At 42.7% G+C, this 17703-nt stretch overlaps 1 protein-coding gene across 2 annotated transcripts in view; it reads left to right on the forward strand.

The window, feature by feature from the left end:
- LOC138527483 (meckelin-like) overlaps nt 1–17703 on the forward strand; it is a 642839-nt gene that overhangs the window by 537700 nt on the left and 87436 nt on the right. For both annotated transcript variants that reach the window (XM_069638711.1, XM_069638700.1), the window contains exon 20: nt 12717–12835. In XM_069638711.1, the coding sequence (XP_069494812.1) occupies nt 12717–12835 (119 nt within the window). The remainder of the gene's footprint in view (nt 1–12716; nt 12836–17703) is intronic.

Genomic DNA, 17703 nt, shown 5'->3' on the forward strand with positions numbered 1-17703 from the left:
TTGATGTCACATAATACCAGAATAAAATCCACATTTCAGTACCAAATTTCCACAATTTACAACTCATTGTGATTCATATATTGGACTTATTATGTGTAATTCAACCACTTCATAAACAATAGGGAGAGAGAGAAGAGATACATTAATACTTATTTTAAATTATATTAAAGTACTAGTTAGTTACTTAGCAAATGGACTGATAACTTTTCATCTGAATTATGCCCAAAGGGTTTCTTAGTATTAAATTCAATGATTATCCTAGATTCCAATCAACGCAATTTCCGTTCTCTATTGCCCTTTCTTTTCAATTCAGGCACATGGGCTAATACATAGTATTTTAGAAGCGAGGCATCACTACTGTGAGTTTCAGCAAAATGCACTGCTAAAGGATAATTACAAACCTTGATGTAAAATGGCTCGATAGTGTTGTAGGATATGCATCTTTAGTTGACAAACTCTATATACTATATAGACTTTGGCGCATGGACAACTAATGGCATACACCACATACCTGGTTAAACAGTTGATACTATCAGTGATATACCTTTTTTTCTGTTTATATGGACCATATGTCAGCAAAGACTTTTGTTCTGCAAATGTACACATTTTGCATTTTCTACATTTCTCAAAACCATTCTTGATTTTCATATTTCCTAACCAATTGGTATGTTGAGCAACTGGTTGCAACATGCTAGGCGTTACAAGATCCTTTAATGTTTTCGCTCTAGAAAATGTCAACTGTCAATCACTAAATTAAGATCACTGTCTGCCTTCAAAATAGGCCTATGTTTATTCAGTATAGATCTAATTTATTTTGATTGTGAGCTGAACTGAGTAATTAATCTAATGCAATTTCTTTATTTTTTTCTTTATCTTTAAGAAGATCTTCTCTATTACATTTAGAAGTGTTTTCATATGCAGTAACAATACTAGGCAGTAACAATACTTTGTTTAGAATATTATCCTTCAATAAGCATGCTCCCATATTAGCTCAACATACCAATTGGTTAGGAAATATGATTATGGATGAGCCGCCAGGCTTGGACTGGCCTATAGGACAATAAGGCAATACCAAAACCCCAAAATGCAAGTGTAGGCCAGTCCAAATGGGCCACTTTTTGTTGGCCAATGTGGGCCAAAAGTGGTTTGATGAGTTACTTCACTATGCAGCTAGTAGTTTTGACCATTGATGCTGAATAAATATTCTATAAATATCACAATTTGCTTACATTTTAACAAAAATACCCACTTGGGTAGTATTCAGTCTGTGCCAAGGAATGAATATCCATTTGCAACTGTGGGCCACTTTTTCATTGGTGCCTTGAACAGTTTTATGGTCTAGTCCGACCATGTGAGTCGCCCCTGCCCATATCCTCCAATCTAAACATTTAAAAAAAAGTGTTTTTACATTTCATGCTGGACTCTCGCGCCCCGCCTGGGATGTGGCTGCGCTCCCCTGGGGTGGGGGCGCACCACACAGTTTGAATACCTCTGCCATACGGTATGAAGATTTGGCTAACGAATGTTTACATAATGCCACTCATTATTCAAAATTAGATAAATATCCAACTGTGACATGTTAATAGTGCACATTGAAAATCTTGCAAGTTATAGAAGAATGCTTCCGAAGTCAAGAAGAAGCAGTATAACTGAAACTACGGAACTCTGGAAATGCCCTTTTCTATATTTTACTTAAGACCCACAACAGTCCCTTGTTCCCACCAAGGAGACCGATTGTTCCCCTTTGTTGATTCATTATTAGAAACAGTGGGGAAATATGGAGGAACATTCCTTCAATAGAGAACCAAACAAGATCTCTCCTTCATGCTGCAGGGGCCATTATTGGACTCATTGAACGGACAGAGTACAACAATGTGAATAACATACTGTTATTTTTGGTGAAGGAGCACTGTACACCAACACATCCCAGAAATAAGCTTTCATATCATTAAATTGCAGCTCAGCAACAGATCTACTCTACACCAGCTTCGAAAAGAGTTAATTATGGACCTATTAGACATTGCATTATGCAATTACTTTTAAACTTTTGATGAGAAGTTATTTTAGAAAATCAAAGGAACCATAATGGGGAGGCATGTCTAGCCATGCTTAAGCCAATATATATATGTACCCATGCTTAAGCCATACAATTCGCCAGTGGCGGATCAATCTGCAACACTGGGGGCAATAGCGGGGTGCACTTGACTCCTCGATCAAAGTATCTGGGCTAGAAGACAAGCCTTAGGCCATCTTAAATCTCCCATAAAATCTAGGGGGAAGAGAAATGCTCTGCTTGTTAAGGAGCTCATTTTCTACTGAGCCGTAACATAAATGGATGACGTAAATGCCTTGCGTAAGACTTCTACGCCATGCGTTCACGTCACAGCTAATTTTCGTCCATTTCTGCCACCCCCCCCTTACTCTCCACCATACAAATGCTCCAGCATTTGAGCGGAAATGCATTTTCATGCTGGCACAAGCGCTGGGGATCCCTTTGGGGTCCACCAGCTTTATGCCCCAGTAAAAAGCAGTTGGACCCCACAGGGATTCATTGTTCATGCTGCCTGCCATTCATACATAGCAGGCAGCGTTTACTTCATTTGCACATCAGAGTTCAAACGTACAGGGCAAAAGGCGACGTACATGCCTGTATGCCGCCTTTTCCTCTTCACTTATACACTCTGCCAAATGTTTATTCCTGAAATGATAGTTGGATAATCTAGGATAGTCACTATCTGAAGAAAAACACCCCAAAGACATGAAAAGCATGGTAGTAGCTCCTAGGCCAAGGGATCAAGACTAAGATCAAGACAAGGGCCTCATCACGAGTTGGGCTGTATTCCCGGCTGTAATACCGCTGACTGTAATAGCCCTAGCACCGACTGGCCCGGTGGTATTACCACCGGATCATGGGTTGGGCCTTAACGGTAAATCCCCATTCCTGAATGGGTCCATTGGATCCAATGGGGAATTTTCGGGGCTAATACTGCGGCTAATGCAGCCAGCTGTAATACTGCCGAAAACAGGGATTTTCACCTCCAGAAAAAAGCTGGAGGTAAAACAGCCCATTAAGCGCCCAACTCGTGATAGGGCCAGCCCTTAAATGTGGCTGTAATACCGTTACCGCTGGATTTAAGGGCTACAGCCCAACTCGTGATGAGGCCCTAATGGCAATGGCATATTACCTTTGTCAAGACTTGTTCAACCTCCACTAAATTCCTGAGGGTTCTCCTTAAAAAAGGAGCTTACGATGAGCAGGAAGAAAACTTCAATAAAGTTAAAAAAGCAATAGCAAATGCACCATGCATACACCCCTTTGACTCAACATTACAAACAGTGGGGCCATCAACGCCAGTGCATATGGGTTGGGTGTCACTTTAATGCAAGGGGCAGGAAAAGATCAAGAACAATAGCTTTTGAATGGAAGTGACTTACAGACATTGAAAGGCACTACTCATTGATTGAGAGGGAAATGTCAGGCTGTACTTGGGCAGCCACCTATTTCCAGACGTAGTTGTGGATATGGTACTTTCGACTACATGTAGGCTAAGAGGCATTGGCCACCATATTGGGTTCTACCAACTCAGGAAACCTCATACGTTCATATGCCAGATTAGCCTATAAAAATCCAGCAATTCCACTTCACAACTGAGTATAATTAAGCCGATTAAATTCAAGGTTGCCCCTTAACGATGAAGGAAGTACTCCCTGTCTCAAAGGTGAAAGAATAGTTCCAAGAACAGACAAAAGGAAACATCACCCAAAAACTGATAGAAGAAGGCAACACCCTGAAAATTGTCACTGGTTATGTTAACAATGGCTGACCACACAAGAGGAACACATCCCAGGGCATACAACCGCTTTGCAAAGTGACCCGTGAAGTGCACACGAATGATAAGGTTCTGCAGAGGCCAAACAAGATGATAGCACCAGCAAGATCTGGAGGATCATTAACAAGACTTGCTCATGAAGGACACTTGGGAAAACATTAACATAAACTAGCCTAGGGTGCATTACTGATGGCCACACTCGGATCAAGTCTTTTACCAAGCAATGGAGCACTGCCATGTCTGCCACGAGAGTGGCCAACCTTTGTCAACGAGACCAACAACATTGGTCAATGTAGAGTGGGAAAGTGAGATGTGGAAAACATAGCCATGGAAATCATTGGTCTGGAAGAGTATATGGAATGTGAAAAAACGTTCTCTATAGTCCTAACCAATGATAATTCTTTGGTGAACCTAACCACAAACACAGCCATTTTATTTATTAAGGAACTTTTTCATCCGAGCAGCACCATCAAAAATGGTGACAGATAAAAGAGTCCAATTTATATCTTTGGAGATGAGTTTTTGAGAAAGCAGGAATTAAGGCTCCACCCCCTAAAGGCAACAGACCAGGATCAAAAACATGAATCAAGCAACAATAACAGCCTGCATAAATAGCGAACAAAGCAGAATTACATGCCATTTCAGTGCATCAAAACACATCAAACGCAGTCACTTTTCCTGCTTTTCTCTGACCCACTACTCTGTCTTCAGCCATTTGCTTCCCTATATGGCCTCCTACTTCCACTCTCCACTTCTCTTTCAGAACCTTCCCATTGCTCAACTCTCCTCACCTTCCTTCACCTCTGTCCCACACCCAACTTGGTTCTTTTCCTTCCACTCTTCCTTCGTCCTCTCTCTCTCTGATCCTGCCCTCCCGCAAATCTGTCCTGACCCTGGAGCTCGCTTTCTCCTTCCTGGTGTGCTTCACACTCCTCCTCTTTGCTGACCCTACTCCAAACTCCCTGTATGTGTGCTTGTTCTTGCCCCCTTTTATGTATATGTGTTCAGGCTCAAATTGTGATAATTAGGGTCTTAACAGTCATCTTTGAAATAGAAACAAGGGATTGGCTGGTGGCAATTAGTCCCTCTACATCCCCAGGTGTGCCTTATGGAGTTTGGATTGCTTGTTCTGGCCAAACGTTTCTGCAGGCCGAGACTTCAAATGGGGGTCCCCACACCTTTGAAACAGCAAGACCTGTAATGGTGACTCCCTGGTTCCACACTGGTTTCCCTAGGCGTATGTGAACATCTCTCAGCCTTCACGCACCACTGCCTCCTATCCAGGTCTCCCATCAACCCACAGCTTCCCCTGTGTGCCCTGTTGTGTAGAATACCTGGTAAGCTCAAGCTGGTATCCGCAAATTGACTCGCAGGCAACGCTCACTTGAATTCTCTCCCGCAAGCTTCTTGTATTGTGTTCACAGCCTGGCCTTACAAAGTACAATTGGTGTTTTTATTTCGATTTTCCAACGTCTATTTATTGATAATAAAATTTAGATAATAAATAACAAGTGTGTCATACAAAATGTATTCTGCAACATTAACACATTCCATGATAATACCATTCTACTGAAGCCCTTCACTTATATAATAATACACTATAATTGCAAGTGAACAACAAAACATAAAACAGAGCACCCACCCACAGACAGTAAAAACAGTGGCAAAGGGTGGGTGGGGGTTAAACGTAACATAGTGGCAGAAAACATAATAATAATACAAGAAAAAATCGCTTGAATTATGTGAACAAATGCATTTCCTTTCATTCATTTTATTAGTAACCATCAATTGAGCTGGATACAATCCTGAAGCTTCATCCCCTCTTTTTATTATGTTCAAATAATTTGAAGAACTTATCAATAAGTTGATGAACATACATATTGATAGTAAACAATAAATAACATGGAAGATTTATCAAATGTAGTATAATATTAAAGAAGAAATATCAAACTGTGCATAGTCTAGAATAGAACATTAATATGAGAATATTCAATAATTTAAATTGACAAAGTTAAGTATAATTGACAGGACTCACAGGGGAGACATGCTGGACAAACAAATGAAACAGTAGGAAAGAAAAGAAGGGGTAATAAGTGTAACCAAAAGTTAAGTGAATATTTACATTAAATAGCCTGTAAATATATTCTATTTGTTGTTCAATTTGGTAAATTTCTGCAGGATAATGTGTACATTTTCTCAATTCTGTGAAAAGGACAGATAGAGTTCCACCAAAGATTATAAGACTGTTTCTGGGCAGTTTATCAGTTGGATGCAATAAAGTGAAAGGCAACATAGATGAAAAAGCAAAACAAATCTGGAGATTGGATGGAAATCCTATTAGGCTTATCTATTACAGAAACTATACGTTTTCCCACGGTTAAAGGTTCTTGAAATGAAAAAATGAGTTGCATACATTACCAATTTTCTCCCCAATAACAGTAAACCTATTTACATTTATATATGGAATTAATGAAATCAGCAAGTGGCGACTGACACGACCAACATACATTAGAAGGAGTAGTAAACCTTTTTGATAAGCTAACAGGTGTTAGATAGGCTCTCCATAGGATAAAATAGTGGGACTGTGTGAGATTAGTAGCTATTGATCTGGCAAAAGACTGATTCCAAATGTGTACCGAAATGTCTAATGATGGTTGTAGGTTCCAGTCTAATTCCCATTGTTTGCACATTTTTTATTCAAAGATCATCTTCTTTGGGTTGTTTGAGAACAGAGTATAGTTTAGATGCTTGAGTAAATTAATAACCATGAATTTAGATGGTTCTTTTTTTGTAAGAAGGAATAGCTTTAACGATTACATTTAGCTTTTGTAATCAGTGTTATTAAGATTAAAAAGTAGGCATAATGGAGTAAATGGGATAGCTGTATAGTTATGAAATATATGTTTTACCTGAAAAATACCTGCAGTATACCATCTTTGCAACAACGTATATTTGGGTTAAAAACGGAAGGACATGTTAAACCATAATAAGTCATTGGTAATATCTTGGGTGGCATAGGAACAGTTCAGTAAACTATTCCAGGCATTTTTCATGGAATGTAAAAGAGGAACATGTTTAATGCCTGCCAAGATGATCTCTGAAAGAATTGAGCAAGCGATAATGGTGCGATAAGTTTAGATTCTATTTTAATCCAGGTAGGTGCTTTTATCAGTTGTGATTCATTATGCTGATACAGAATAATATGTCATAATTAAAAGGTGTTTTGATATTTTGGAAAGTCTGAACATTTTACATCCCAATTGTCTTTATTTGCTTTAAGTTTATTAAGAGCTAATTTGGGATTTGTATTATTCCAAAGAAATTTGGATAATAGCTTGTCTATTTTTCTAAAGCACCTAGAGGATAACATAATTGGGATCATTGAGAGGTAGTATAATATAATAGGTCCAAGCATTATTTTGATCGTGTCTGAAGGACACCACCAGGAATGAACTAGAGGATACCATTGATTAATTAATTAATACTTTTTTTAATCAAAAATGAGATTTTCATTCAAGATTAAAGTGTAAGGAATATCTTTTGATCTAAGGATAATTAAACATTTAATGGGGGAAGTGCACCATTTCACACCAAATAAAAGAATGTTGGAGATAGAACAGGAGTTAGTTAGAGGTAACATTTCAGATTTAGCAAAATTGTATTTATATTCTGAAATTTTGGAGAATGTATAATAATATTCATCATTGAAGGAATGGATGTGGAGGGTTCAGAAATATTTAAAATAATATAATAAGCATAGTAAGAGAATTTTTATTGAAACATTATTATAGGAATAACTTTGATATTGTAATTAGAATTACTGTTTTATAGCAACGGTTTCAAAGCCAAAATAAATAATAATGAGGAGAGTGGACAGCCCTGTCTAGTACCGAGGATAATAGGAAATGATTGAGAGAAATTACCATTAATGAAAAGTCTAGTAGAAGGTGATAATTAGAGAAGTTTAAGAAATTTAGCAAATTCAGAGCTAAATCTATGCCATTTCAAGAATTCAAACATAAAAGGCCACGAGACATGAGCAAAAGCTTTCTCGCCACCAAGTGTAAGAAGGATAAGGGGATCAGAAGACTTGTCAGCACTGGAGAGGACATTGAAAAGAAGTCTGGTGTTTTAAGAAGTGAATCTGCCGTTATTGAATCCTGACTGGTCTCCATTGATAAGTTTAGGCATTGCCTATTTCAATCTGTTGGTGATTATTTTAGCAAAAGTTTTAGATTCTGAATTAATGTTAATTAAGCCAGGTGGTCAGCAGGGAGGGAGAGAGAGAAAGCAGAGGAGAAAAGGAAGGTCTTGAGCTGCTTCTGGAACTTCAGGTATTCCAGCTCAAGTTTGGGAAGGGCAGGGAGGCAATTCCAAAGGGAGGCACCTGCACAGGAGAGAAACATACCCCCACTCTCTGCCTGGAGAAGAGTCTGACCCTCAGAGAGCTAGAGGTAGCTGACTGAAGGGCTCGAGAGGAAGGTATTCTGGAAGAGAGTTGGATGTAGTGAAGGCCCTGGACCCAGAAAACCTTGTGGATGAAGCAGAGGGTCTTGAACTTGATCCTTGAAGCCACGGGAGCCAGTGAAGAGATTTCAGGGCTGGCTAGATATGGTCCCTGGGCATGAGGCCAAGGAAAATGTCTTGCAGTCCTGTTCTAGATTAGTTGCAGAGGGTGAAGAGACAATGAAGGCAGATTGAGGAAGAGGATGTTGAAGTAGTACAGCCTAGAGAGAACCAGGGCTCTAGAGACAGTGACCTTCTGGGGGAAAGTGAGAAAATAAAAAAATACCTCTGAGGAGATGCAGCTGGTAGTGGGCCTTCTTGACAAGGTCTGTGATGTGTGTAGAGAAGGAGAGGGTAGAGTTCAGGATGACACCAAGGTTTCTTGGCTCACAGGAAGGCAAAGGAAGAGCGCCCAAGGAGGGCAGCCATAGAGGTAGGGAAAGCAGGAGCAGGGGTCCCAATGAAAAGGATCTCTGTCTTACTGGCATTAAGGCAGAGGTTGATGGAGGTGCACCAATCCTGAATCATGGATAGACAGTCAGGAATGAGCGAGAGAGGAGAGGAGCATGAGGGGAGCCTGAAAGAGAGCCGAGTGTTATCGCATAACACTGAAAGTTAGAGCAGAAGGTAGAGATCAGTTGGGCCAAAGGGGCCAAGTAGACATTGAAGAGCCAGGTTGAGAGGTTAGAGCACTGGGGATCACCACATGTGGAGAAAGAGGTGGTGGAGAGAAATGACCCAAGTTGGACCTGGGAGGGTCGGCCCAGGAGGAAGAAGGTGTACCACTCTAGGGCTCGATCTGTGATGCCCAGGTTCTCACAGAGTCTATGATCAGTGTGGAGTGGTTGACCATGTCAAAAGCAAAGGAAAGATCACGGAGGATGAGGACAGAAGGAATACAAAAGGAAGAGACTTTATTTACAAAAAAACACTTAAAAACCTTGTTGGATCGTATTACACGTTATATATTTCATGAGCTTTCAATAACATATTGCATTTCAAGAACACAACAACTTCATTGGGTCTCCCTACACATGCTGCATTTCATTAACTTTCAGATAGAATCATATCCTCACATATCTTGGGACCAAGTCCCAACCCAATAGCCACCCCACTTGGGGCATGAACAAATTAAACCAATTACACTCTTGGACCAAAATGTTTACCAATAGTATCAAACACCACTGATCAACATAAACTGTCAGTCACCTATGAAAGGCTGCTTCTAAGTTATGTCACCCTAGTAGCAGGCTAAAACAAGAACAAAAACTAGGAAAATGAGCAAAGGCATTTTGAATAGAATCTCAGACCAAAGGCTATGGGGGTTATTAGAGGTTTGGTGGAAAAATGGTTTGGTGCGTCAGGAGAAGTGCCGCTAATGGAATTACCGCACTTTTATACAGCAATTCCATTAGCGGCACTTCTCCTGATGCACCAAACCACACGTTTGCCAGTGAGGGTTACTGATTTGCCTACAGCCAAGAGCTGGAGGTAAATCAGCCCCCCACCTCCAAAGAAAGGCTGGTATTACTGCTACTGGTAGCTTTATGGAGACATATGGGACTCCGTGGAATGGGGATTTACCGCCCTTTCCGCTGCCTGTAATATCCCGGTAACACCGGGACATCAGGCGGCAGAAACGGTAGGTCAGTTTGCCGGTATATCTTAGGTATTGACACTGCAAGGGTGGCCCTGATTATAAGGGTGTCACTAACTACGCTCACACCAGAATAAATACACCCATATAGGGAAGTAAGGCCAAGAGTCTATCTTGCGATGATAATAATTTAAATTTTACAAAAATGAGAATGGTAGCAAAGAACTCTGCTGCCTTAATGGTGTTCTCCTGTCCCTCATCCGTTCCTTTCTCCTGCCACAGTGGTGCCTGCAGGAGTTTGTATAGTCTGGTCTTGCTGAAGTGGCGTCACTGGATATAGGCTTCATCCCAATCCATCCTGCTTCCATACAAGGGATGCTCCAAAGCCTTCCTTTCTTCATTGTCATTGCTGCTCTACATTTCGCTAGCTTATGCAAGAATACACTGCAGCTCATGCTTTCCTTCATTTTGCTACCTATGAACATTTATATATAAAAACATTTGCCCGTCATTCTCTCCACATTTCACTCATTCTACTCATGTTTTATCTGGTCCTGTAATTTCCTTTAAACCTTATTTTCATAATTCTGCAGTGGGACCCATCCATCCATCTCTGTTTCCAGCGTCAGCCCCCTTGCTCCAGCTAGGATGAGATATTTATAAGGTGTATTCACAATTGTACCTATGGTGGAAACTCCCTCCTTACCCAAAGGCACTTCTGCGGCTCACTGCCCCATCCACTGAGCCCACGATCTTCTTCTGCCTCAAGCATAACCAAAGAAAAGCAATTTCTAGGGCTTATCACTTCTGGAATAATTTCAACAATGGTTCTGAGTCGAAGGGCAAACTGTCTGGATGCGCGATGCCCAAACGAAAGTTGTTTAGTGTCTAGGCTGTTAGGCTTTGTATCTCTCTGTACCTTAAGCCCAGGGTGAAGGCTTTCTTCACGCCATGCAAACTACTGTGGCTGACTCCAAACGAGGCTCGTTTCGCAAGAGCCACTTACCGAGAAATGTTCTATATTAATATAGCATTGTTCTGCTGCACTAAAAGTAACTGCATATTTGATATCTAAATGCATGCATGTATGGGTACATATGTGTTAAAGGCTAGATAGCACGTCACTACACTACCTTAGGGAGAACTATGTGCTATGAACTGGCGGATTGAATGAATGGTTGCGAGCTCAGGAACATAGCGCATAAAAAAGACTTCTCTCCCCCATCTTACTGGAGATGCTGAATACTTCTACATTCTGTGTTTCTGCAAAGCTTGCGTGTTTAATGCGGTTTCCGTACAGCAACGTATGATATGATAGGTTATTTATAACACGCTTAATACCCAGAGGTTTCTAAGTGCGGACCGGGGATCGAACCTGTGTTGCTCTGTGCGTGGCCTCCTGAACTATCCTCCTGAGACATACTTCTAAGCACTTTCTATACGGCATCTAAGCTAGCAACATGGCAACCCATGTCTTCACAGAATCTGCATAACCCTTACCCTTACCGGTGGCTCTGTGTGGTTCTGACTAGGCCTCAACAGTTCTAATGGTCTTTTATGAGCGAACAGGAAACCTGAATCCGTGGCATCCCTACCTCTTTCTTTACCCTTGCAGGGCAGATTGGGCAAAAACCCATGACACTCCAGTAAGCGCTTTGGTGTAAAGCGCTATATAAACAAAATAAATACAAAGGGCCTCATTACACGGTAGGCGGTAAGGGTTTACCGGTACCGGTATTTTACCGGTACCGGTAAATCCTTACCGCCTTACTACGAGGTCCCTTTGCGGGTTGGGGTATTTAATGCCTGCTTTTTGCAGGCGTTAAAAACCAACCCGCAAAGGGACCCAGGGAGCTAATTACGGTACCGCAATTTGCGATGCCGTAATTAGCGCCTTCCCCATTCCCATTATGCCCTATGGGGCAAAAATGGGAATGGGGAAGGGCAATGGTGGAAGGGCGAATTACCGCCCCGCCAACCTTGGAATGGGGCGGTAATTCGCCTTTCCACCAAGGCGGTGCCGGTATTTTTCCTGGCATGAACCATGGCGCTTATAGCGCCATGGTTCTCCTCCTACCGTGTAATGAGGCCCAAAGACAAACAAAAATTTATAAATACAAATGATGGGTGTTTGTGTGTGCTTGTATCGTGTGTGTGTATATAAAAATATTTTATGGAGCGAGAGAAATGTATTTTTGAGAGTTGCAACATAACAATTCTAAGCAGGGAGAAGTCGGCAAATGTTGGTGTAAGGTAGCCACGCTACCATGGCTCCCACGGATATATTTAAATCCATCGAAAACTCCTCCATCACCCCTGCCGTTAAAATAAAACGTATCACTAAATGAAAAAATGTATTGTATCTGTGGTAGGAATAGATTATGGAAGAACAAACGGGGAAAAACCCCGAAATGTGATCTCTTTATGGTACCGTTTCAAACTAGAAACAGCTGGAGTGTCACATCTCTCTGTTATTTCAATTTTTCTCCCTTTTCACTGTGATGTATGCACATTGCACAATGACTACATTTTACAGTTATTGTTTCGGCACGTAACACCCTGACTTGCTTGGAAGAATTGTGTTCATCTATAAATCGGTCACATTGTGCAGCGCTTACATCCAAAATGTAGGCGCTGCACTGGACATTGTTACATTACCTGCCTTGCAGGTCACAATACCCCGCTCCCATTGTGTGTGCATAGCTGGTGACCATTATAAATAGAAACGTGTGGGAGTGTATATGAAGTCATTTTTTTTAACAGAAACCCCTTATCTTTTTAAGGGAAGCCTTCTGTGAGCATCTGGAGGACTTTCCTGGTGGCCAACGAGTGGAACGAGATCCAGACAAACAGGAAACTGAGTCCAACGTTACAGATTGTTGCAGTTTTGCTGCTGTTGGAGGTAAATACAGTAGAGACTCGCTTTCTGGAGCACAAATGGTGGTTTTTCATATGTTCCTGGAGGCCTTCAGCCAACTCCAAGTGTGGAAAATGGAAACAATGATGATGGAGGCCCACCTCCTGTGGGGTGGACGAGTAGTGGCGGGAGCAATTGGGGAAGTCTGAGTCACAGGGCTATGGATGGAGCCAGACAAGTGTTAGGTTTGTAAAAAGTGTTAAAAACAAAAAGGCTGAAATAAAATGTTTTTATAGTGATGCAGTGAAACGTGCAAAAAAAAAATCACACAGTAAACCAGTGTGACAATATATACATTTTCATAATAACATGTTGACCAAAAAGGGCCTCATTACAAGTTTGCCGGTCCAGTACCAACGGCGCTGGTAAGCTACCAGTGCCATTACTACCGGACCGGCAAACGAGTTCTGCTCGCAGGTGCCTTTTCACCCGCCAGGTCGGACCTTCCGGGCTTACCGGCACCCGCGAGCAGAGCATGTCGGATGCACCGCCACCACTCTGAATGGTGCCGGTGCATCCGGCCTCCCCATTCCCATTGAGCCCTATGGGCCTCGAATGGGGAGCAAAAGTTTCCGGCCCCTGGCAATGGGGAAATACAGAGTCAGCCAGGGTTGTAATGGCCCTGTATTTCCCCATTGCCAGGGGTCGGAAAAATGTGCACGTTTGGCGGCAACCTGCCGGTTTTACCAGCAAGGCTACCGCCAAACTTGTAATGAGGCCCAATGATTGTCCCTTTCTGCTCTCCATATAAGTACCAGCAAGAAAAGTGGTGGGAACCCAAAAAACACTTATTGGTTTTACAACTGTACTGTAAAGCCGTGAAGATTTAGAGTGAAAACAAATGAATGCTATCACCTGCTTTACACACCATGCAACTTAGTGCACCTCTCCATTTCAAATCACTTAACATCTGCATATCTTAAGGGTTAGGCCACAGCAACTCCCAATTACCACTCACTGCTTTGTCAAGTCTTTGCAGCCATCAAAGGCTAATCATTTCCCATTTGAAATGCCTTGCTAAAGCAACGAAAAGTGGTCAAATAAAATGTGACAGTGTGAGTGAGGCTCCTGTGCTAACGCCTCATCACGAGTTGGGCGTTACGTTGGGGCTATTAGCATTACCGTCAAACCCCCCGGCGCTATTAGCGCCGGATCACAGGTTTGACAGAACGGTAAGTCCCCATTCCTCATTTGGCCCATTCAGGAATTACCCATTCCCCATTGGACCCAATGGGGAATGTTCAGCGATATTACTGCCAGCGGCAATAGTGCCGAAAATCGGCAAAATCGCAGCAGATTTGCCCTCAGCTCAGAGCTGGGGGTAAATTCGCCAAGCCTGTGATTTGGCGGACCCTTAAATGCAGCGGTAATAGTGTTACCACCGCATTTAAGGGTTACCGCCGAACACGTGATGAGGCACTATGTGTTTAATTGCAAAAGAACGAAAAGGAGCTTGGAAGTAGTCTCAGAGCTGGGAACAGCTGACTCTAGGTCCAGGGCAGTAGCCCACTTCGCCTCCACGCCCCACAGATGTGTTCACTGTGGTGGAGTGTTGTGCGGCAGCTCGGCATTGGCTTTTGCTTTGCCTGGCACCAGGATCTAGGGAGACTATATTTGCCATAATTTCGCTACTGCTAAAATCCAGCCTTATTTTGGAACTTCACACGCTCAACCGAGAGATTCTGACATGCTCAAGGAATGGTCCAAAGAAACATGTCATTATTTACAGTGCCGTGGCAGAGAAGTGGGCATGCTCACACAAACAGTAGTTTACTTTTAAAAGTCTTTTTTTCAGGCCCAACAGTAGTCCAAGACAGTGGTAGAAGTGGCGGGAGCGGTTGGGAGCGGTGCTCCTCTACTTTTTTTAATTAGGTTTCACCATTCCTATACTTTTGCTTTAAAATAAAAGTGTAAGAAGAAGTTTGAAACTTGCACTTCAATGCACTGCGTCAGGGGTAGGCCCACTACTTCTTTTCATACACTTTGACCAGTGGATAAAGATCGGTTTCCTGGAAAGGGGAAGTAGATGGAACTCGAATAATTCCACCACAATCGGCCTCTGTGAGCTCTGCTAAGACTTCTATTCTGGCACCATGGCTATGTGCAACCATTGGTAGAATGTTGCTTATTTCACTATAAATGCCTCATTCCTGTGTATGATATGATAGGTTATTGATAACGGCTTAATACCCAGAGGTTTCTAAGCGCGGACCCAGGGATCAAACCCATGTTGCTCTGTGTCATCTTGCTTCCAAAGCGAGCTCTTTGCCACTGAGCTATCCTCCTGAGTCACTTGGCTTTATTCAGCTAGATAAGGGGAGTGCAACTGTTTTTTTGTTCCACCAGACTGCCCTGCCCCATCCCAACCCTCCAACGTGTTGTCCATTTTAGCTAACTAATCTTACATAGTGCCCAAGGACCTTTGAATAATGGGGAAGAAGAGAAACTGGGCTATAGTTTGCCAGGATACTTGTGTTATCACAGGGTTTCTTCAAAAGTGTTAGAACATTCACACATTTTTAAGTAGGCAGGGAAGAATCCACTGGCGAGAGAGAAGCTAAATGGCTCATAGAGATATTGGCAGGTGAATGAGACCTAGGCTTTGAGCTACAAACTGGCAGGATGGGTTGGTGCAGCAAAGAATGGGTGCTCATTCGGTATGAGAGGCAGGGGTCGAAGTAGCCGAGAATAGAAAGGGTCGTTGGGAGAGGAGGTGGGTTTGTGAAGGATAGGGAGGAGAGCTGTGAGAGTGTCCCAAAATGCACAGATGTTAGAGGAAACATAGTCAGAAAAAGGCATTACCAGAATGTGGGGATGCAATGGATATTGGCTTGGGAGGTGTGAGCAAAGCCTCCAAGGCAGATGCAAGATTGCGGAGGGAGGAGATTAGGGGTTTGGCAAAGTACAGTGCAGAGGTGAGGGCAGCAAAGACATGTTTGTAGGCTATGAGTAGGGTGGGCTTCCGCGATTTGCACCAGCATTATATGTAACAAGGCATGTTTGTTTTGAGGGCCCGAATGTCAGTGGAGATCCAGGGGTGAGGATGGGGAGGGGAAGGTGTGAATGTGCGTGCAGAATCGTGTTGGTCAAAGGGAGTCATAAGTGCACAGTGAAATCGGAAAAAAGCACTGGCAATGGAATAGGCATAAAGAGGGGAGAGCGACAGCAGCGAGGTCCTCACATCATCAAGTAGGGACAAGAGGGTCCTACTTGGATATCCTCTTGGTCATTGAAGAAGCAAGAGGAGTAGAGGGTTGAGGTACTGTGATGTTAAAAGGAACAATGCAGTGATCAGACTGACTGGGTCAATGGAGAGGTTAGAGGGTGAGAGGTGAGCAGAGAGAAAGACATGACACAGAGTTCCCACCAGGGTGGGTAGGCTGGTCGTCAAGGGAGTGGTCAGCAATCAAGGATGTAGCTCTTTAAGGCAAGTGGCTGCAGTGGGTTTGGGAAGGTTAAAGCCTTCCAACATGGCATGGGGATGTCAGTAGGAGGTGACTCAAGGAGACTGGACAGTTCAGTTCAAGGGAAAAGGAGTTGAGAAGACCAGGGGCTCGAGCGAGAGTGAGAACAGTGAGAGGAGGAGGAGGGAAGAGATGAATAATGGCATATTCAAAAGAGAACAAGCTGAGGTCAGAGAGCAGTAGCAAGGGCCTTATTGACAATGAACCTTACACCACCACCCTTCCAAACATGTCAGGGACAGTGGGAGACGGTAGTGTGGAGAGCCACTAGAGTAGCAGAGTTATGAGGGGCTATCATGGTTTCTGTGATAGCAAGAAGTGAAAGTTGAGGTCGATAAGAGTCTAATTTGTCAGTGGCGTGGGAAGACTTGCTGCAGAGGAATTGCGCATTCCAGGGACCAAGTCAAAGAGTGGTCGGAGGTGGGGGAGACAAGCAGATGTTGTGCAGTAGGGGAGAGGTTAGATGAGGTTGGGGATCCTTGGAAAACCGGAGTCTCTGGTTGGAGGCCACTCATTACACAGGCAAAATCAGAAACTATTTCCAGAGCCATCATAGGGGCAAAAATAGACTACTGTGGCAGTCTGCTAGTAGGTCTAAAAAAGGGAGACACCCCAAGATTACAGACAATGCAGAACAGGGCGGTCAGAGTGGTTTTGGGGTTGTCCCGAAGGGACCATGTAACAGAGGCAAGGGGCTCACTTCATTGGCTCCTAGTAGAAGCACGCTTTAAATATAGAATTCTAACAATCACCTTTAAATGCAGACATAGCATCATGCCATCGTATTTGCAGAATGTCATTAATGAAAAAACGGGAGGCAGAGAACTAAGATCCGTGGGTAGAATCTGCTTAAGATTCCTAGGAGCAGAACCTCAAAGGCTGAGAAAGGAGCTTTCCATTTAGTAGCCACAAAACTTTGGAATCAGCTTCCACTCGCGCTGAGATTCCAAAGCTCATTGCAGATTCTTAAAAAAGAATTGAAAACTCTCCTCTTTCCCTGAAGCTCCTTCCTGTTATATAACATCCCAATGGTGAGGGTCTCACCATATTGTCTGTACGTTGTTTTGTTATCAGTAGGTAACAATTTCAGTGCCTCCATGCCCCAGGGTCTACAGCGCGCTATATAAATATTGTAAAGTAAAAGTAAAGGAGGAAGTTGAGATGGATAATGGGTCAACTGCTAATAGGCTTTTTATGTAATCACAAAGCTCCACATTATAAGACCACTTACATTCATGACCACTCCACCTATTATATTGAGTTGTAAGGTTGTACCAGCTGTCACATGGGCAAGGAGAAGTGAAGACCCAAGATTGACCACAAAGTAATGTGGCTCTTGGACTATTGGGTCCACTTCAGTACAAGAGGTCACACTTAGCTTGAACCATT

Source organism: Ambystoma mexicanum, chromosome 1q, assembly GCF_040938575.1.
Source record: "Ambystoma mexicanum isolate Mex_15411 chromosome 1q, UKY_AmexF1_1, whole genome shotgun sequence".
Lineage (NCBI taxonomy): Eukaryota > Metazoa > Chordata > Amphibia > Caudata > Ambystomatidae > Ambystoma > Ambystoma mexicanum.